Here is a 25002-nt window from a genome sequence, read left to right as displayed (position 1 = left end):
TTTTATGTAAGTTATATCATAGTTGATATTTAGTTATATATAACAATATAGGTAAATAATTATATAACTATGAAACTATCTAGTCGACAATATCCTAACAGCCTACCAATAAATTTTATTTATTTAAACTAAAATTTATATATTTAATTTATAATACAAAAAATAGTAAGGTAAATACATTATTTTACAAAATCCTTGATGGGGTATTTATTTTTAAAAGATGCATGAGCTGCAATATATCTAACCAACTTAAAGAGGAAAAAAATCTCTATTGAACATAAATCACAAAAAAACATTTCTAAGATTTTTTTCTACAAGAGATAAAGTCTAACAAGAAATCTTTTGTGGACACAGGACTTTCATGAGTTTCTACATTTCGTAGTTTCCGGTTTCAAATGAATGCGAGTATTTTTTACGCATCATGGTTATAGTGAGGACCGTATATCAAAATGTCATCCTAATTTTTAATGCTTATGATTTACAAATTGTAAGGATTATTTCATTTTTATTTTTTGCATTTTTAGTTTATTAAAGTATTTAATAACTATATTTATTCCTCAATATTATTATTTTAAAACTACAAAATTATATTATAGTAAAAACACGCATAGTTTTTAACTGTTTGAGGTTAAATATTATACACATGGAATGTATGAGCTTTTTAGTTAGGTATTACCCGTATAACTTTCATAAAGTGCACTTCATAAATATTCAACTTTCATTAATATAAGTACCAGAAGGAAATATATTATTTTAAACTAGAGCATAAAATATTTAAAAATGCATTTTTAATGAAAATTATTTAATAACCTCTTACTCGTAAAAATACCTTATAAAAATACCTACTTATTAATGAATATAAAATATACTTAATTTTAAATTTTGCTTTAAGTTTTATATAAAGATATTATTGATCTAAAATAATAAAAATATATTTACAAAATGTTGTTCACTAACATATTTTAACAATTTATTTGTAATAAAAGCTTTTTAACATGATCTAAATAACCTTAAACACATATATACATCTGTTTAAATATCAAAAATTTTAATTGGAGAATATACTATAAAGGTACCTCATATGTTTTCTTCCTATGTATATACTACCTTCGATAATGTAATATTTAAAATAAATATACTTTTTTTATCAATTGTAAATTTAAACATTATATAGTATATGTATAAGTTTATAGTACATTATAGGTATCATCGTATAATATACCATCTATATTTACTGCACTGCCACTATTATGTTTAAATTGAAATTGATTTTAAAATATGGTTTTTAATTTATATAATGGCGACTGAAACAGCAAAAACGCTATTTAGACACTATGGCATAATTAATATCAAATGACTATTAAATTACATTATTGTCATTTAACGACCGGTGGAGCATGAAATGGCAGCGTATAACATTAGGATATTCTAACGAGTGAAAAGGGGCTGGTTTACAACGCACGCACGTATAGTCCTCGTATGCTATTACATAACCAAATTGCCTATCAAAGACGCCGTTGCACGTAAATCTGCATTGGACATAATATTATATAACCATATAAATGCAATCCTGAAACCGCATTTACCCCACACGTAACTCCTATATTGTCATTAACCCTTATATTCTATGCTAAAGAGTACAATAAAAAATACTTGTAAAAATTTATTTTTAACGAATTTCCCAATCTAGAAAAAATATTGAATATAAACTAATATTACAAAATCAGTTTTTACACTTCAATAAATAATAAACCATGATATGGTGTAAATAAAGAAATATTATTATTTGTTTATGCTATGTACAAAATATATTTGTTAGTAATATTTCATTATCTCATAATAAATAATAAACTTTAAAACAACAAAACTTCTTATTTCCGATTTTTCAAAATATTATAATATCACGAATTTCACGTTTTTAATACATTAAAAAGTATGATGATATTTATAAGTATTTTGATTAAGAACTTATTCTAGCTATACTCTAATATTTCTATATATATTAGTTTTTATTCATAAAATGTTTTATATATCAAAAATTGGTTAAAAAATAAAATAGTATTATAACCACTTTCAATACATATTCTAGTAAATTATTAAACCAAGCATAAAATAAATATTCAATAGATCAGTGAGTTACACCAAAGTTCAGATTTTATAGATATAAGTTAAATATTTTGATTTTCAATGAAAACGTTTACTTAAAGTTTGATTTATACAAACACAAAAGATTAACCCATCTCGTATAAATAGGTCTCCATGGGAACACGTAATGTATATAATTTATTGTGTAAAGGATTTACACGAACTTTACCCTCATCCGCCACCAACAACCACCATACATTTTATATTACCATGGAAACACTTTAAATTGTGTCAAAATCTCATCATATAAAATTCAATTTTTGTTGAGAGTAAAAAAATTTAGTTAGACCCACCACGCTAATGACACATCAAATCAGTTATGTTTTTAATGAATTTATATCTTGCACTTCCTCGCAATAAAATATTAAAAGGCGTCAAAAGAAAATAATACCACCTAGCTAAAGCGTACTGATACATTATCACATACAATGACTACTTGAACAATGTAAAACGTATATAGCATGGTAAAATATGAAATAAATATATCCATGTTATAATATAATAATAACATCTTTTAAATTTAAAAAATCTTTAACACCAAACACAATACATTGTGACTAATCAAGCATGCTTTTACTTATTTTTTTCCTTTGGAAATACATTTTTAAAATTCTGATTTTTAGAATTTTTAACTTTTTAAGTATATCTAAGGATTGTATTTTTAAAAATTTGGACATTTTAAACTATTTAAAAATTATTTTGTAACGTTACAAATTTTTTTTCTCAAAATAAAAAATTATAGTAGATTATTATATTGAACACATATATTATATACTTTTAACTTCTAACTTCAATAACGTACCGTAAAATAGTGTAAATACTTATTTTGGTATTATTATAAGTACCTAAATGATTATAATGTAAAAATACAAAGTATTAAGTAGCTTAAATATTTTTTTAATTGAATTGTGTATTATAATATATTATTTATGTAATGTCGTATACTCGTATAATATACGTAGATAGTATTGTAATTTTATTCAATTTTAACTAGAAAATAAAATTTGAAAATGTTTATGAATTTTTTATTATCTTTAAGAAAAACATTATTGTTCAGTTTTAAGTTTTTTAAATTATAAACAAAAATGTTATTAACATAAATCGAAAAATAAGTTAATTTCCCTCGCCAATCCACAAATGATTAAATGATGAGCAGTCTAAACATTATATACTAATTAATGTAAAATTAATACACGTATTTCGGTATGAAACATTTCTCGGCTGATATTTTTTTTATTATTTGATTTTTTTTTAATATTTATTTATCATGTAAAACGCACTCATCGAATAATGTATTGCAGAATCCGTACATTCAGCACAAAAAAGTCTTTCTAATTCCAGAAATCAGCAAATAAATTTCGCCGATTTATCAATTTGCTAACCAAATTGCCGATTACATGTACTTAGCAATGATATTATTAATTTCATAAATTCATCATAATATATATTATTACATAGGAACATGATGTCCATGTGACCGTATACCCTGAATTCCGTAGACTGCACTCGATTCACGCCACAAATGTAGTTTGTCACTGAAAGAATACATAATTTATATGCACGAAAAAATTAATGTAGAGAAATACAAAAATCATCAAAGTCTCAAACTTCTATTAGTTTACTCATATTATTGCGAAAAAATATTGTAATTGCACCTGCACATATTATGAAAGCTTAAAAAGTTGTATAAATATCTAAGTCTTTTCATATTAAAGACTTCATATTTTCTTGCTGACTTTCCCGCGTGTCTTTACGTTGTATCTGATACACCGCTATCGTAATTTTCCGAATAACTAAACAAAAAATAAGTAAACTATGAATATTTACAGCGACAGTACATATTTATTATTTAAACAGGAAGCGATTCATCCGTATGTATACGAAATCGTAAATAGCGATGTTTGAAAACGTTCATTACTGTCAACTCTAAATAGTGTAAAAACATTATGTGCCTACGTTTAATAAACGTATAAAACTTTAAACCGTGAACCAAAATGCTGACTACAAATATTGACGGTTTATAGTCCATATACGTGTATTATATACAATAATATTTAATTACCTCACAGATTTATAAGTGAAGAGGTTAGAAAAGAAAAAGTGTTTTATCTTTATCTATATAATATAATCGTCGTCTAGTGGAATGCAGGCAGATCACCATTTTTCTATTATTGTGTTTACCGACCATGAAAATGTCGGATCACTTTTGTTAATGTTCTAAAGAGTGTTTGCGCACGTAAAGTCGATATTGTTCACGAAACCTACATGATGGTGTATTTAATGGTGTAGTGAGATAAATGTCCCAGACCCTTAGATTTTAGATTTTAGGGGTGGAAATGTGTTAGTTAAATTATATAAAAGAAAAGACTAACTATTTACTTATTTTAAATTCCAAGCGGAGCTATTTTATATTTTAATTTTTTGTTTGTGAGTACGTTTTGGAACAAAAAAAATACTTAGATTTTCAACTTCAATATTATTTTATAAAAAGTACTTTTAATAAATTTTTTGTTGGAGGGGGGGGTAGTCAAAAGCATTATTTTTTTTTTTTTTAATAATTGAGAAAACTGATAAAAAAATAAGTAAAAATTGAAATTTTTACTCAAAACCAGTTTTTGACAAAATCGATTTTGCGTTTTTGTGTAACATAACTTAAAAACAAATAACTGTAGATACTTGACATTTTTACCAAATGTTTATATTAGCATTTTCTTATGCATGATAAAGTTTTAATAATAGTTTATGGTAATTTAGTTTTTAGTTGTCATAACAATATTAAAACATTTAAATTATAATAATTATGTATTTATTTATTTGTTTCGTAGCCATAGTTTCATTGGTCACTTATAAACACTGAATAATATTTAAAAAAAACTTTTTTTTTTTTTTATAGAACTATATTAACTATAGTCAATTTATTCTAATTATCTTTCACAAATAGTTTTAAAGTAAAACGAATTAAAAATTAAGAATAACTAATAAGGTATTCCTGACGAAGGTAACATTTTTTTGAATAGCTCGTGCTGTATTTTATCTTCGAATAAAAATGACTTCAAAGCTTTGTTATGAATTTTAAACTTTTAATCATATCTCTTAACTGATACAAGTTATTGGCGTGAAAACGTTCTATGAACATGCACATTAATCGATTTTGTCTGAGAATTTTCAGCTCTGTGGGACAAAATATAGTTGAAAATAATACCAGGGTATAAAAAAATAAGTAATCTCCAAATCTCCATGTTTTAACGAAAATTCTCAAAAAATATTTGCATATTATTTAAGTTCAGTGAAAATAATGTCAACGTTTATATACCACATGAATATATAAAAACTAAAAAATATCCTCAGATTTTGAGGAAACGTTACTCTAGCTCTCTCCACCCACACAATCTTGAATTTTTAGTCCAAACTGATGTCAAACAAATTCTGAATTAGAAATTCAAACTTTTACTTACCAAATATTCTCAAAAAAAATTGCAAAAATTTAATGACGAGTTGAGCAGGAGAAAAAAGCGTGTACTGAAGGTTAATTTCAAGTGATACTGCATCGTCTCTTACAAAAGTTTCCATCAAACTATACAATAAGCCATGAATCTTTTACTGCAAACCATAAACGTTGGTACAATATAGTAATAATTATACGTTATTATTTAGTACCATAAACGTATTTAATTCGAATTCGTAAGTCGTTTCTTAATCATAGTTGATTATCAGCTTGGATCTAACAAATTTATATAAACACACTATACGTAACAATATTATTATTTACAACTATTAACTACAATAACTAATATTTTAAAGAATCGTAGAAGTGTACAAGTACGTTTAATAACTTTTCGAGTGACTGATGAGCGTATTACCACAAAACGCCGCCCTCGGGAAATGGGTATCGAGTTTCATCGAACCGGAAATATATTGATACTCACAAACATACCCACACACGTATTCAAACTTCAAATTTCATTTGCCGAAATGTCATTACACAACATAACACTTCATAAGGTATTTGAAGTTTAGTACATGCAAATGGCGCCACGAAAAGGTTTAAACGCATTATACACATTATCTTTTCCTGAAACTCACTAAACAACGAAGATAATTATCGCCGTTACCCGTCCACTAGTGAACATAATAATATACTGTGTACAATATTATATTTTTCTATTTGACTAGTAGTATGTTGGGCCATAACTCGACATGTCGTGTAAAAATAAAGTGTTTTTTTTAGCGTTATATAATACCATGTATCACAACACGGTCGCAGTAATTATTTTATTTATATATATATATATATAATGAATATTAAATTCCTAATAACTTATCAGTATATTAATGGCTTTAAACAAAATTTTTCTACTCAATCAGAAGTTAAATATATATTCAACTACATAGTTATATTATGGTCACGTTTATGTGCCATAGGCACGATCAAATTATACTATTTCGTTTTAATAAACCAATCATAAAAGTGTATGTTATACGACACGACACGCAAACACTATAAATTATTTGTTGGGGATAAGACAGTGTGGTGACACAGAAAAAGCGGGTTTAAATAATTTATTTTTAACCATTATTGACCATTCCTGATGTATAATATGCAGAATTGTCTATTGTAAACGTCTTAATAGTTTTGTAAAATCTAGGTTAAATTTATTGAAATAAGTGTGTAAAACATTATCTGTCGGATTTCAGTGAGAATAAGTATCATATAAATATAATTTAATAAATGTATAATTTAAGTACAAGAAATATTTCAACACGTTAAAAAATTACTATATATGTAATTATAAAAGTGCTATAATTGGAACTTTATAGGTTACCCCAGTATTCAGTAAAATCTATTGTTACGTAAAACGATACCGTGTAAAATTTGACATGCCGTATATTACATCCATTATACGTACCTATAGGCTATTATAATAAATAATAAATTTTGCTAATATATTAAACAAAAAACCACTTAGTGGATACTGTTTTAAAAGATAAAATACGCTTTTACCTCTTATCAATATTACGTGGCAATGATTGTTCTGTTTTGTAAGGACTGCGGTATTGATCGTCAGTGTCTGACGGTAATCTATAATGGACTGTTTTAATCGTCTATAATAGTCTACTAAGTTTATTTCAATAATATATGCACTGTACACTTGTACTTGTACAATAATATATACACACAATTGAGTGTTAAACGCACTATTTTTTAAAATATCAATATTAATCTTTATGCATATTGTATGTATAATAATTATACAATATAATTAAAAATGGCTATGGATCAAAACACATCAAGCTACGATAAATTTTTCTAAAATGTTCTTTTCGAGCTACCTATGTTTACTGTAACTATCACAAAGTTTAATTACAGGTGTAAACATATTTTGTCTTAAAAAAAAAATCATATCAAAGTAACAAATTACATCAAAACGCATTATTAACAATGTTATAGTGGAACATAAAACAAAAATATCGATTTAATAAAATGAATAATTTCTAACAAAAAAAATAATATTATATTAGTATGTTCATTATTTGATCCATCGTAATCGTATATAAGTTACGCCGCCCCGAGGGCTCCGATTAAAGCCGAAATACAACTTGTCATGTCGTCGTCACCGGCACGATAAAATTACTATCATAACAACTTTTAAAAATTTAATTTATTTAATTTTTTTTACTCTTAAAGAGTTTTTGCTTGCTATCGCAATGTGTTGTCGTGAGGTATAGGTTAGTGAAAAATCCGACGTGTTCTCGTGGAGATTAACGATAAGCGCTAAAGATGACGGCCACGATGACGTGCTCGTAGTTGGTTTAGACGTTTTCCTATTATGATACAGACCCGTTTTAGTGCCGACGTGCTGCCTAGACAAGCCACAGCTGCAGCCGTTGTGCCATCAATGAAAAACGTTAGAGATCAGTAATGCATAACACGTAACCCACAAACGCCTCGCGTTGTGTACATCTATGTTATAAGTGAATATCAATATTGTACAACGAAGTGAGCAAAAAATATTAAATCGAATCCTATACTGTATATTATATTACCTCATATTTATTTTTAATTTAAAAATACTTAGTATAATTTATTTGTTTAACTATAAATTAAAACAATATCGTTTGAAAAGAATACAAATATTATGTTGCCTTTAATCCAAAATTTATAGTTTAATTTTTAATTGTGTTCACCTACTCGTATAGCATTGAGTTGGGCGTTGCACTCGACACAATTAATTGTCATTTTTATTAGCTGTATTCATCACAAAACGGAAGAATATTCTCGTGTGATAATTTGAATAAAATATTATTATTATATATAATATTAAATTTGAGATAAAAAACTATATCTTTTATGTCGGTATCTATTGAATACATTTACTAAATACACAATCGTGTGATATTACAAACATAAAAAATAATGAGACAAATAATTATCGTTATAGTTTTGTATGATATTTTAACAAAACGGTTTGTCGAACCCACAAACTTTGCACTTAATTTAGTTGTGATTGTAATATTAAAAATATCTAAAATTATTAAATATTTCAAAACAGATATATTATATTGTATTATGTACATAAAACAGTATGCGAATATAATACGATTAACTAAAAATTTTACTTATCAACTTTTTTGGATACCTATGTGGTATTTTCCGGTTACCTAAATTCTAGCATTGTAACCAACGTCGGTTAACATATTATTTTAAAATAATTTTGAAACAACGCAAATATTCTAAATAAGTCTTCCCGATAGGCATCAAAGAAGCGCAAAGCATACTATTTATTATTAACCAGTTTCTAACAAACCAATTCCTAATACCCATCATATTTACTCGTTACTACAGAATTTTGTACTAAATTTTCAAAATATTTGTTTTCTAAGTATAATTTTATTTCGAAATCAAACACGCGAACTCGTTACTTCGATAAAATAACATGAATTCAATTTTTGAACAGAGGTCGCGAAAACTTTTTAATTGGACAGTAAATTCCAGGTTTCCATGATAAAAATTATAATCGACTAGACAAATTGCACAAATCGTGAGTTTCATATACATATTATATTATGCAGTAAATAATATTACATCGGATAATTACATCCGGAATAGTTGTATTTTTGAGTCAGCAGTGTTTCACACTCAGGTAAATCATATCCAACAAACATTTTCCGAACTGTGTCACAGTTAATCGTTGTATATGTGTCTACACAAGGACAGAAATGCTGCTGCAACAGTATACAGCTACGTGTATAATACCTGCACGTTTGTATTTTATTATAATATACGACAACAATAAATAACATTGGCGCTGGCGGCTTCGCGGTTATGCGGCAGAGGTCAACGGGCGTTTGGTGGAAAAGGGCGGTTGCAGAGCAATGCGGTCTGATGTATTTTCGCGAATTTTCTCTAAGTCTGCCCCAACTAGCGGGGAGTTTTGTCGGTCCCGTTCGATTCTAACTCGCGAGAATCCTCTCCGCCTACACGCGCGGTATTTCCTGATATCGTTATAATATGACGCCGATTCATAATATTTTATGCAATTATTATGTAAGGATTTTCGTAACAATAGGCGTAAATAATACACCGCCGATATACGTATAATTTTCACTACAATACCGTGTCATATTGTATTGTGATTAATTTTTATTTTCACTAGATCAGTCTAATTTTATATTATTTTCTGAAAATTCTGACATACTTGAAGAGAAAAAGTTTATATCGTTTATTGGTAATTGTCTAAGTCTTAAAACACTTTTAAGGCGCGTATTTGAATTGTGTATGCACTGGATCAAAATCGTTTAAAAAATTGTCGATATTTAAGTACTGAAATACTAAAATGTAAACAACAATGAAAACTCGGATAGAAAGTCAAAACTTATCATCAAAACAAATAATGATAAAATTATAACATGTACGTGTGACAAATATTTATAATACAGACTTAAAAAAATAATAAATACGACTTTTTTGACATTTTTTTTTCGAAATCACTTAAGTCATTCGAAAAAGCGATTGTTGTACGCTATGAAAAAAATCAATTTACATATTATTATCCGTCTTTTCGCGATAAGAATTCGCGCCTCGAAACTGCTGCAAGTTTATTAGTCTCTGGGCGTAAATTCACAAAGTACGTCGACAACTGTTTTCGTTGTAAATTATTTCTTCCCTCCCACACGATCGGCACACAACCACTCGACGATTTATAATAAATGTATTTATGTGTTCTTTCTACAATCACGGCTGATGCACATTTTCCAGAGAATAAAAATATGATAATGTTATATTGCCATGTCTCGAGGCAAGAGGCCGTTTCTACGTGAAGAATTTATACATCATAATATAATTTATTGAAATATCATTTTACTATTGTTATTTTATTATTATTATCATTTGCTTTTCGTTTGTCTAACCGTACAACCCAATAATGTGTTTCAATACATAACCGTAAAATATAAGATAATAATATACTATACGAGTATGTATGTTTATGTCACAATGATAACACCGCACTATAAAAAAGAAGGACCAAATGATGATTTGAAAATGAAAACCCCGATTCTATGAAAAAATATTTATATTTAATATACATTATACATTAACTATTTACTATAATTTATAGCTATATCTCAAATATTTTGTTATTTTTTTATTTGATCTATCAATCTGAATAACATGCCCAAAGTCTGTTTTATTGTCACATTCTGGTTAAAGTACTGGATCAATATTATATAATACCGATTGTAAGACAAACAAAATTTACCCAGCTCACGGTTGTCGGTAGCTACTACAATACATGGCATAGTTATAATATTTTCACTTTATATAATTCTTCGCGTGTACCTAACTATGTTTTATATCCGACCGAGTAAATTTTAATTAACTACAACAACTACATTCTTGGTATTTACTCTACTAACCTTTTTGATTAAAAATTCGATGAATACTTTAAATTTAAAAAGCAAATAGTAAACAAAGTATTTGAAGTAAATAGTCGGTAATTAATACCCAAATTTTCATCTCATATAAATAATATACAATTATTATTGCACTTTATTCTACTTAAGTAAACAAAATTCATGTTGTAACCAAAAAAATTCAGGTACATTTTTTGTTTATTTTGTTCATAGTTATTTTAAAACTTTATTTAACTTCAGCTGCTATTTATTTATATTTATTCACTATCAAGTTTTCAAAATATTTGGTCGTTAATGTATTCTAAAAATTGTATCATACTAAAAAATCGTTTATTTTCGCAAACAATGCACATAACATTTTCCAATTTGTTTTACTTTTATTTATTTTGAGGACCACATATAATTTAGTAAATTTTGAACTGCTGTTAAAAACTGAATACAGTTTTATAGCATAGTAACAAATACATCATCACACTCGCAAGATTATAAAGACATTATCGGCAGGGTAGATGTAAATGATTTATGTATTTAATTTCAAACTTACATTTTATTACAACAACTATTCTAGAAGGATCAAGGTATAATGAAATTGTTTATCAATATTCACTTATCACAATGCACTAACCACTCTCTCTTTCTATCAAGCACCAAACACATTAACCACAAAATATAAATCATAACGCAGTATACCTTATAAAATAAAATGAAATATCCTCTATTATACTTACAAATGTAAAATATCTATGAATTATTATATTAAAAGAAACAAGTAGTCACTGTACATATTTACTCCTATACTGAAGGTAAATAAAGTATATTTTAATTTATAAATGGTATATTTTTTAAAATCAAACATTAACGGTTAATTCAATAAGTATATAACCATATGCATTACACTTTTATTATTACTTACATATTAACGTCTATATAATACTAATATATAATTTGATAACTCATTGTGACACTTAAAACAAAAATTGTATGAGTAGTCAATAACCTACATGATAACTCAATAAATTTGATTTCAATATTTGTTATTTTGTTATTTGATTAATTATTAAATTTTATAAAATTATCTGGTATCATTGATTTAATACATAATAATTAATTTGACTGCCTAATACTAAAATCTAGAACTTTTTGTAAATATATATATTGCGTATGCCAATCTTTGTAATATTATAATGAAGTATGTTATTTTAATTAATTTTAGAATACAAGGAAAACCGCGTAAAATTTTTGAAAAAATACCTATAGATAATAATCAAGAATGTTAAAATTTGTTGGGCTCCTATAGTTAGAAATTCATCCAATTGATAGAAACCAAGCAATTTCAACTTTGTAGTAAAATAATTATGAGGAAAGATAGGTATAAATTCCTTCAGAGTTTTTTTTTACCCCATTATGCATTACCATAGGTAATAAATAACTTTTAATTATATTAGTGGTACTCACCAGTATTTTATATATTCAGCTTAATAAATTGTTTAATTTCTAACATTTTACTACTTTTGAATGCCATAATATTATCTAATAATAAAAATAATATATATCATACACACAAAAACATAGTATTTTTAATAACAATAAACCTGATATTATGACAATTGATCGATAATACATGTTTTTATGACATTGCTTATATTGAGATCTTTAAAATTATAAATATTATATTTATACCTACATAATATTCATGACAAATATATGTACATAAAAACAATAAAGAAACAAAATGTTTACATTTTAAGATGATGAAAGTAAAAGAAAGTAAATTATTATTAAAAAAAAGAATACTTAACTATTTGTAACGAATATATCATAATTCATATTTTATTTTGTTAATGTTTCAGGTACCATCATTTAATGGTTCCAGTTACTTGAGACATCCTGCTTTAGGTGACTCAGCTTTGTCATGGTTGGATTTAGAAATTGTTTTCAAAACTCAATCAATAGACGGACTAATACTCTATGAAGGGTACCAAAAGTATGGTTCAGCTGATTTCATAAGTGTTTATATGGTTGATGGTCACGTAGAGTTTACATTCGATCTAGGCACAGGAACAGCATCATTAAGGTTTAGTATAATTTCAATTTATTAATTTATAATGAAAAGTATACAATATAAAATATATTTTTTTATAAAAACAATATTAAAAAAGTAAAAGTAGAATAAAATATGTACAAACGCAATAATATAGTCAAATAGCCTATCTATTACGCCGTGTAATCATTAAAATATTATTTTTATAGTATTATAATAACATAAAATAATATTTATGTGATACAAAAGTTTTACATAAGACATTATCTTGTTTAAATTTTTTCAAAAAATAGAAATATTTAATTCATGCTATAAAGCAGCGGTTTCCAAAATGTGAGACGCGACTCCCTTGAGAGGCGCAACCACTTAACAGGGTAGGCATGATATAAATATTGATAATTCACATATAAACTATAAGTACTAATTTAGTATTATATACACTAATAAAAATTTTTATTTCATTAATTCAAAGGAGGCACGATTGAATTTTTTTTATAATTGGAGATGCATGAACAAAAAAGTATAGGAACCGTTGCTATAGAGTAAACAATAAAATAATCATATTATTTAGCTATCAACTAATCTTAATAACTCATAAACATTTAGTTATATCGTAGTTTTTATTTAGTAAAGAATAAAAATTATATTCTCAAAATTCGTTAATATTTAAAAATTCACTATCATATACAACAAACTACCAGTTAACAAATGCACATATTAACATTACTTTTCATTAATATTTTATGTTAAGCTTCCTTTTTATCCTAAAATGCGTTATGCTAATAAAGCTTTGATAACAGAAGTGTAAAAAAAATGATTGAAAAAAAAAACATGTTAAAATATTTAAATATAATAAAATTTAAGTTTTTATTCAACTTTTTATATCATGATAATTAAATTTTTATATCTAAAATCTCTTAAAACATTTATAATTATAAAATAAGCTTTGATTTATTTATTATTATATATTTTGATCGTGCAAAGCATATTTTTAAAACCAAAAAAATGCACTACTCATGTGTGTACACTGTACATACATTTTAAGTAGGTACACAATTTTTTTAGAATTAATATTTTAATTGAACAGAATTACATTATTTTTCATGAAACGTATATGTATACGTCATAGTGGGTTCTTTAAAGTATGAAGTTAATATGAGTATATTTATCTATAATATAATCTTTAGAAATGTTTGTTCATGCATATATTTGGGTGGCTGACTAACTGAACGGATTATAAACATAAACCGTAATAACATAAACTATATTACACATTCACTATTTTACACAAACAACCTTAATTATTTATACAGGACTGGATCTACATTGATTTAAACTATATTATTTTAATTTATAACCCATAAAACACGATTTTGACAAAATTTTAAGTTTAGATTAGGCTTTGGAGTATTGTATAATATTAAAATAAGTAATAATACGTCTAATTTGTAGATTATTATTAAAAATGTATAGAAGTTTTTTGAAACATTTTGTAATTTAGGATATATTATCGATATACAAATTTTATATATAGTAAATATATTATGATAGAGTGCTTTACCCTAGCATACGTACAAGGGAGTTTAAAGTGGATTTAAGGTGCTCGAGTCTTATCTAAAATTATATTTTAGTAATAACTTTTTTAGGACATAATAAATATCCTGAACTCTGAAAGGTCTATTTATGTATATGGATAAGGTTTTTCAACCACTGATAGGGAATGAATATTCCCGTCATAAAAAATGTATTAATTCATTATTCGCCTCTAGTCAGAATTCAAGGAAATAAAATAAATAAAACACTATCATTAAATTGTTTACTATTTTAAAGAATATAAATTGATTTTATATTTTGAACAGGAGTCCGTGGACTGTTTCTTTAGGAGAATGGCATAGACTATGGATATCACGAACAGGAAAATTAGCAGTTATGCGTGTGGACAACCAACCAGAAATTCAAGTAAGGACCTTTTTAAATATTTATAAACTTATAAATATGTCTTAAGAGTCTTAATAATTTTAAGTATAAATACGGAAAATTTTAAGTATGGATATTGTATAGAGATCATATAAAACTTTAAATTGAAATTTAAAAACTAAATAGTAGGTGTTTTCAAATTCGATGGTCCGTGGTATTTATTATATAAACTAAAAGTAATTTATTTTTATTATCTATTCAAAAATTTAGGCTTAACAAAAGAAAATTTTCATGTTCATTAAACAGTGATAACTTTATATACATAATTAAAAATATAACAAAATATTCCTAAAAATATCTTTATACATATTATTATAAATGGAAAGTTAATCATTCAAACATAAATAAAACAAACAAAAAACACATATTTCTATAATTTATAACACAAATATTTTAGTGAATGTATACTTAAAACACTGTTAACACTATTAATCTATTATTTTGGTTCAGATATTGTCACCAGGAGCATTTACGCAGCTATCATTACCGTTAAGTATGTATATTGGAGGTGTGCCTGACTTTGATACAGTACCTACACAAATCAAAGTTCGGAAATCGTTCAGTGGCTGCATACAAAAAGTTTGTACCTATTCAAAAATATTATTATTATTATTATTATAGTATATTAGCTATAATATTCACACAACTGGTAACCTAAAAATATTATTAAAAATGTGTTACGAACACAACAATATAAAAATATATAACGTATCTTTATATGTATTATATTATTGTACATATACACTGCAGGTGTGTCTGATCAAAAAGAAAGTCTGACACGTGTAAAATATCAAGACTTTTTTTCGATCTATAACGTTATTTAAAATAAAATATTATTTGAAAAATGTTATTTTTAAAAATTTAATTACTTAATAAGAATACACGTATATTATAGTGTATTAAATAAGTTTTAGTGACAATATCACGATAATGGTATTATATTTTCTGTTTTATTTAAATATTCGTTAATATGTAATATGTATCACAGACTTTAACAAAACACATTTACAGAGTATACTATTTTTATTGTATATTATAATTGATATACTCGACTCCTAAATGAAAACTAAATTATCCATTAATAACGATGAAATGCTTCACGCACCATTGCTACGGATATAATTTATATTTATAATAATTTTTTTTCGGTTTTCAATCCTACTTTCTATTGTCAAAAAACGAGTTTAAAATGTTTACAAGCTTTAACAGAGTATTGTAAACTAATGCTTGCTGCTGTAAAAATGCAATATTATTATATATCATAAATAGTTAATAAGAAACTCAAAAATTGTATTTATTAATTATTATAAATTTGATTAAATATAATAACATTACATATTATTATTAAAATTGTTGCATACTGTAAACAGTCGTTAATATGATTTTATAAAATTTATGTATCATAATATTATGTGATATTATATTTTAGAAAATAAATTATCAAAATAGATATCAGACCAGCAAAACAATATAAGCAATATATATATATTAGTGTTGAGGTATAAACGATATGATAAAATATAAAAATCATATTAAAATAAACAATAAAATAAATTATAAATTAATCAAAAATTAATGATAATTTTTAGTACAACTTTATTTCATTGTAGAAAACACAGGTAAACGTTACACCTTCTATACTAATGCATTATAACGTATTTTTATCTATCACATTCTTAGTATTTTCATCAGACTCTTTTTTTGTTTTATATTGATGCATGTATCCTGAAGTACACTACTTTAAAGTTATAACCAAAAAATATTTATTTGAGACAGCTAACGATGATGAACTTGATAGATATCTTTTTTCTTTGAGTAATATACTTTATAATACTTTTTTTCGTATTTTTCTTTTCACTATTTTGTCATTTTAAACGATTGATAGATGAAAGACTTGAATCCAATAAAATATACTAAATTAAATTATTTTATATTTCAACAAGCACCTATCATAAATTAAAACCAAATACATATAATTTTATCTTAGTTTTATAAAAAAAGTATTAGGTAAATAATGATTATTATGGTCAATTATTATGGATTCAAGCATATTTTGTAATAAATTATATATTTTAATCCATATTCTCGATCCTTAAGCATTATTAACCGAGTGTTTAATAGAATATTTAATTATACAGAATAAATATATACATTCAATATTATTATGCATACTTTAAAAACAATTTTATTTTCAGTTAACTGCTACTTTAATAAAATGAATTTATTTTATAATTTGATTATGAGATCTGTAAATTTAATATCGCGTTATTTACTGTACCTATAAAGAATATACACGAATATTATTTTAGTTTGCATTGTGTACAACTTTTTAATTAGATAAATTAACTTACTCGATCAATAATTTACAAAGCTGGAGTTTACACTCATTTAAAAAGTACTCTTACATTATTTTCTGAATATTGTATCACTTTAATTTAGAGACAATAGCTATAATATAATCAGATTAAAATCTTCATTAGGTATTATAGTATTTTTTTCTGTTGAAAATATATAAATTAATTTACAAATTTACAACAGTATTTTTCAATGAAAATGAAAATATGAAATATGCAAGTATTTAGTTATTTTATTTATTATGTATTTTATTTTATACTTTAACTTAAAAGAGATCTATTACAAGAATGATAATTTATACTCGCAATAATTAACGTCCTTTTTTAATTATTGTAATATTTTATTTTATTTTAATTTTAGATAAACAGGTCACAACAAAACTATATCTTTTTAAACCTATTTTGGAATTCCCTTTAACGTTCCGTAATATAATAAAGCAAGTGTACGAGGAATATGATTTTTTAATTTTTAGATTCAATCAGTTTAGAAATGGCAGAGCTCGGAATAGGGCAAGTAGGAATCGGGGGATCAATTATTATAGATTTACATTCATTTAAATCTAAAAATTCAAAAATTGTTTTACCTATGTTGACTAAAAGAGCATAATTCGTTTTATTTTATGTGATTTCATTACCTACCACATTAGTGTCGGAACGATCATATTTTTATGGTTTTGCACAGTACTTTCTGGTTGACAATTGAACTGGGCATGAAGGTATTAGAACTATTGTTGATGTTACATGTGGGCGTGTTTAAAATTGTTGTATAGCATACGTATACTATACTGGTAGAATACTAAAATTCTAAAGTTTCATTGTTGGAGTCATTTATATACAGTACATACCCTATGGTTTACTGTTTGATAGTTATTTTTACACATAACAAAAAAAATATAGTGCGCAAATAACATAAGAGTCACATGAATTATCAACACGTCATAGTAAAATGGCTTTCACCGTTGGTGTGACCATGAGATTGATAATTTTTAATTGAAAAATTATTTTTTATTTTTATATGGTTCTAAAGTTTTGACTTTTGTGTAAGATACAAATGTTTACAAAAAAATACATCATTAAACAAAATTAAGTGGTATTGGATTTTTGGTCTCGTGATGTTTAATATTAATTACCTGTTTAAGAAATAGTCTATTTTCTCTATTGCTTATAAAATATTTGAATCGAGAGTCGGTGAATACATTTTTATTAAATAACTTTTCTTAATGAACAAAGTCAGCGGTTTCACTTAAAATCAATACTAATTAAGCATGTATACTCCGCAAACGACCATCCCTTCCAAATGCGTAAACTGTGGGGCAACTAACCGCTCTCGAAAAATTTAACAGGGTAATGCCCCTCTTGATATATTGAAAATTAATTAATAAAATATTTCCGGAAACGCATTTTAAATTTATGGGAGTTTTATCCAAAAGTTATAATATTCTAAACAACTAAGTATAGAAAAATGTAACATTTTATACATTTATTAACTTGCTCTTTTTCTTGTAAATACGTAGTTAAGCAGACGAGTCTGTAGAAATGTTACTCTATATTATTATCTAGATCGAAATTCGAACGAGTAGTTTTCGAATTATAATAATAACTTTATTTACCAAAAATAATGAATTAGGTTGGGTTAGGTGTTATCTACCCGTCTACAACGATATTGTATTGTCTACGACAATGGCCGCCCTACACCGTGATAATATTTTCATTGCCAAAATCATTTGTTTATAATTTCGAATTTTTATCGGCGCAGGTTACTGTCAACGATAAACCGTTGCAAATCGTCCGCGGAGCCTTGTCTGGGGCGAACGTAGCCAATTGCCCTCATCCGTGCGTAGCCAAACCATGCGGCGCCGACGTGCAGTGCGTACCGATATTTGATAAGTACAAGTGCGTATGCGACAGACGATGCAACTCGTCCGACGGTGATCAGGTGTCATTCGACGGCACGTCTTTCGTACATTACACCGACCACGAAATACAACAGAGGTATTTCATTACAAATGTTATTACGATATAATATGACGTGTGTGTGTGTCTTGTGTTTCACATTTGTGATTCACAGAACTATAATAAAATACCTGAAAGTATAAATATTTTCATATCCTTTACATATTTATTTGTTTTAATAACATGCCTTTAGTGGATATAATGTTTTATAGAAATTAGTTATTTCATTCTTTAATATAAATAGCAAAAAAATATTTTGGGACAGTGTAATTCTTACATCATTTATACTACGAACTAGAGGGAAAAAAATACGACGAAAATGCTATACATAACCATATTATTATATAATACATCATTTAAATCATTTAACGTTTAAAATAAAATAAAATCATACACACCCAAATCATAATCAATCATATTACCATTGAATACAAGTATAATAATATTGTTAGTTATATATGCACACGGTACCCTATACCTAGGTACTAAATATTATAATCAAATTAAAATTAAAAACATATTTCACACTTAATGTTACATTTTTCAACACTAATACAAAATAAATAAACGTGTTTTTTTTTTTTTTTGCAAAATTAATCAAGTTTAGTTTATGGTAGGTACAAAAATATAATATTTTCAATGCGAGATGAATCATATTATTATTAAGCTTAAAAATTTCAATCTAAAACATGACTAACCTATAGCTAAATTAGTATTATAACAGTAAAATTATCGTTATTAGTTTTTTAGTACTCTCGTAAGACTAAAAATAAATTCATTATCCATACAAAATAATATATTATTTATGATTTTTTTTTTTTTTTTTTTTTTTAATATCTGAGAATATTATCTCTTTTGCTCAACTTTAAAATCATTTATTATTATTTATAAGCATGCGTGTATTTTCTTATATTATTTTTAGGATCACTGATGGACATTTGGATATTAATATGCGCTTTCGGACTACTGCACTCACCGGACTCATATTATGGACCGGACGGTCAGACAGGTCGGCTGACTTTTTAGCATTAGGATTACAAGATGGTCGTATTGAAGTAGCTTACGATTTAGGGAGTGGTGAAACGGTACTTAGATATAATACCACTGGATTACCTATAAATGATGGACACTGGCACAGAATGAAGTTTACTAGGTTTGTAAATACCTACATGTTACATTTTTACCTAATAAAAATATAGAATTAAGTAAATCTATTTTCAATTAAAAGTAATTAAATAAAACTTTCCTACACCTATTTATGCAGTTATAAATAAAAATATGTACGCTATATATCATGAAATAAAAAATATTTTAAATATTTATTAATTTTTACTTTTATTTTTTGTAAATACATAATAGACATATTCAATGATAAATATAATATCAAATTGATTAATTAAAATATTTTTATTTTTTTTTATTGAAATATTTAAATTTCAAAATAAATGAATGTATAATTGATAACAAATTAAGAGTCTATAAAATGTCTAATTATTCATTATTCTTATTTAAAAATTAATATCATAAATAATGTAATAAAATACATTGCTTTTTACTTTTTAGAGATGAGAGATTGAGCGCTTTAACTATAGATAATGGTACAAAAATGATAACAATTTCTACGGGACGACTAAAGCAACTCAACACAAATACAGGATTGTACTTAGGTAAGTCTTGTTTTTAATCCAATATCATCTTGAAAATAAATAGGCTAAAATTTGTCGTGTAGGCACTCAATTAATAATTCAACATAATTATCCTAAATATATTACTGAAATTATTTATATGTTTATATGTTGTGTATAATATAGTTCTATTTATAGTATAATATAATACTTCTAAGAACTTTTTTGATAAGTTTTTTTAATTATGAACCAAAATAAAATATTAGTTAAAATAATACTACATTTTTTAATAAACTGTTATAATTTAATTTTTCATTACATATTATAGTATCAGTCACTGTTTTAGACCCTTCTACATCGGTATTAATATTATTTATATATTAAGTAGCAATATTATGCAATTGAAATTACTCTATAAAGAATCTAGGAAAATATTCCCATTAAATTGGCCTTTATATAATTTTCATTCTTCATTTATCAAAATACTACTATTCATTTGAAATTTTGTGAAATTCAACGATATGTTATATAGTTACATAATTTTAATATAATATGTACATAAATTAGTTTTTGTTTAAAATTTATGCCAACAATTCCAGTGATATCATACAATTTAGACCCTTATTGAAAATCTTTACAGACATTCAACGAATTATGTTTTATTAAGACATTTCCAAGAAAATTCTTTACGAGATTTACTTTACCGGTAAAATATTCAGAATGTTTGGCTTCAATATTGTTGCATTGTTAGCATATTATATACATTTTAGGTTACATCCAAAAACCACACACTTCTTTTAATTTACAATCTACACTACACTATACAAACCAGATGTATTCCAAACGTCAAAAACTTTTATCGGGTTTATAAATAGTTTAGCAGAAACACCAAATCTTGTTTTAAATTATGTTGTTCTAAGAACTTAAAACAAAAAAAATATAACGTATGTTTTTAATAATATAAAATTATTATCATAGTATGTAAAAAAAAAATTGAATATTAATGTAATTATTATGATGAATACTTATTAGTACCTTCACAGACGATAATTTCTTTTATATTATTTTATCCAATCATAAAAATTATACATTTTTAAATGCATAGATACAAATATCTTAAAAAAGTGTGTTATCTTGTCTTTTATTTTATCTAGAATGTGCAGTTTTTGGGTTTAACAATATTTTACACTATTAAATTAATTTAATTTTCTTCAAAATAAATTACTAGGTACCTATTTATTTTTTAGGACACATCATTTATTTAATTAATCAATTAAAATAATATATTCCATGACTTTTGAAACAGAGTCTATATAGTATTTACTACTTAGAATATAAGTAATATATTATTATTTATTCTTTATAGTCAACACATACATAATTTTTTTATACTTACCTTTTTTTATCACTATAATATAACTTTGAATTAATAATTATAGTTTTTTTTTTTTACAATTTAAAAATTTTTGCTTACAGTAAAAATTACTTTATAAACACATTATGCACGTATAACTCAAAACTCCCATTATATAAAATATAACGAATAAAAAATACTTCAAAGTATATGTACATAAAATATAATTTAAATTTTTATTAGTGTAAAATACTCAACCTTTTTCTTTTCTATCTACCAATGTGCAATAATTATGATTTAGTGTTAATATTTAAATATATTTTGCACAAATATAAAATGTTCGTCTTTGTTGTTATACTAAAACATACCTATATAAAATAAAAACTGTAAACTAAATATTCAAATCAAAAGTTTTACAAAAATAATTAATTATGTACGTTATTTCTATTCATATTATTGTTTGTTCTTAAACTTTCTTCAAATTCTAATAACTTTTTAGCACCACTTTTTTTTCTAACGAGTAATTGGTTAGGGTGGAAGTGGTTTTTTAATGTTATTGCACATTTCTTGACAACTATCTTCGTGCCAAAACACAAAAATAGTCATTGACACAAAACAAATGTAGAACATATAACAATACTCGTATACTTAAAATGTACAAACTTTTAGTTGGAAAAAATAAAACTAACAGCATTTTCTCTATTACAGCTTTTTCTATAAAATCGTGTGTAAATACTTACTATGATTTATGTTCGTTATATAATAGGTGCTATATAAATAGATATTGCCGATATTGGTAGACATATTATATATTATAATGTCACGTAGGACCATAAGAGATACAATTAACATTCATTTATACAGTATTTAAAATATAACAATATATTATAATTTTCGATAAATAAATTGGCTATAAAAAAAAATAATAATAAAATGAAACAACACGATTTATTTAATATCTTATATTATGTATATTATATTATAATATATTATTTGTGATCTATTCGAATTCGTAGGAGGTACGGAAGACGTGAAGAAGTCTACCGGAAAGAGATACAGAAAAGGATTTGTTGGTTGCATTTCAGACTTTATCCTGAACACGGACTACCAAGTGAAACTGTCTTGGTCTACCGGCAGAGAACGTGTTTGCATATCATAGAGCGTGAACGTCGTACGCAATTATTTCCTTCCTCCAGCACTCGTGCGCGCGTGTACCCACTGAGCTTACGTTTAAACATGTAAAAATTACGACGAAACATAAACAAAAAAACTTAAATACCTCTTGCAGTTTTCAACTGGAGTAAAAATATTAACTATATTGTGTTTTCCTAACGTTTGATATTTAGTCTTGTATTGTAGTTAAAGGAAATTCTGTTTTAGACTATCATTATTACTATCATTATTATTATTATTATTATTATTATTATTATTATTAATATTATTACTGTTGTTTGTGATACGAGTAAAGTTGATAAACCACTATTTGACTAGCTTCGAAAGTTCAAATGTCAAGTCTTAAAACACAATACTTACTATAATTATTATGTACTTAGGCATATTTATCGTGTATCGATGTTTTTCGAAAAATCCGATATATTCAAGGTAAGCTTGGCTTACCTGCCTGCCGCCTACACGCAAATCGTTTCACATCGTTTGAATCGAGTAATAGCATAAAAATTATTGTTATTATCATATTGTGTTTTAAAACAAATACGAACATCGTATCGTCATTCGAACGCTCCTTCGCATTTTCTATACACTGATATCTACACTTTAAAGCTTATTATTGTAAATAATACTGTATGTCGAGTACAATATCAGCCAATTTAGAATTTCTGAACAAAAAGAACGAAATTCAATGAAACATTTCTGGAAAAAGAATTTTGACTACACAAAAAATTATTCAAACGATGTTTAATATATGTTTTTAAATCGTACATTTAGTGATAATATTTATTATTTAATAATTAATATTATTATTATTATTATTATTATTTTTATTATTTTTATTATTTTTATTATTTTTTTTTTTATCAATTTTGGACGATGAAATTTTTAAAATATTTTTCTACACCGGTGAAACGCTACTATATATCTATCGACAATTTTTTAGTAGATATCCACTTTCCTAACTTCATACATCGTACACGACATCACCGTTTCGTGCGTTGCATACTATATTTTAGATATATTTCAAAAATATAAATTACAAGGTTTTTACGTACATATCTTAAAGTTAGAAAATAAAAATTGTAGACAATAACCCTTAAAATTATATTGGTATTTTTTTTTTTTTTATATATACATAGATTCGTGCAATTATAATTTTAAAATATCTATGATAATTAGTAAAATATTGTATTCAATTTGCTAAGACATCAAAAAATATAATTTTAAAAATAAAAACACTGTTCTAATTTTTAACTGTGTATTAAATAAAATTGGCACTTGTTAACAATAATTATATAATATATTACTATACTTTGTACAAAACTAAAAAAAATCAATATGTTATAAGTTAAAAAACAAGTAACTTGTACAATATATGAACACAAACGTACTTGTCAATTAAAATGTCCAAAAATATTAAATAATTTGTGAATTAGAATTATATGTAGGTAAAAATTCTACGTGTTAATT

General features: G+C 25.2%; 1 protein-coding gene across 1 annotated transcript in view; it reads left to right on the top strand.

Moving 5' to 3' along the window:
• Positions 1–24302, top strand: part of LOC112595959 (pikachurin-like) — a 73023-nt gene extending 48721 nt beyond the window's left edge. Inside the window, exons 8-14 of the mRNA XM_025341374.1 lie at positions 12909–13132; positions 14959–15058; positions 15527–15655; positions 19187–19422; positions 20306–20536; positions 20947–21050; positions 23379–24302. Of these exons, the coding sequence (XP_025197159.1) occupies positions 12909–13132; positions 14959–15058; positions 15527–15655; positions 19187–19422; positions 20306–20536; positions 20947–21050; positions 23379–23521 (1167 nt within the window). The 3' untranslated portion in view covers positions 23522–24302. The remainder of the gene's footprint in view (positions 1–12908; positions 13133–14958; positions 15059–15526; positions 15656–19186; positions 19423–20305; positions 20537–20946; positions 21051–23378) is intronic.
• Positions 24303–25002: the final 700 nt, after the last annotated feature.

The sequence above is a fragment of the Melanaphis sacchari genome, unplaced genomic scaffold (assembly GCF_002803265.2).
Source record: "Melanaphis sacchari strain LSU unplaced genomic scaffold, SCAv2.0 Contig2_pilon_pilon, whole genome shotgun sequence".
NCBI lineage: Eukaryota > Metazoa > Arthropoda > Insecta > Hemiptera > Aphididae > Melanaphis > Melanaphis sacchari.
This window is presented reverse-complemented; position numbering and strand designations above follow the sequence as displayed.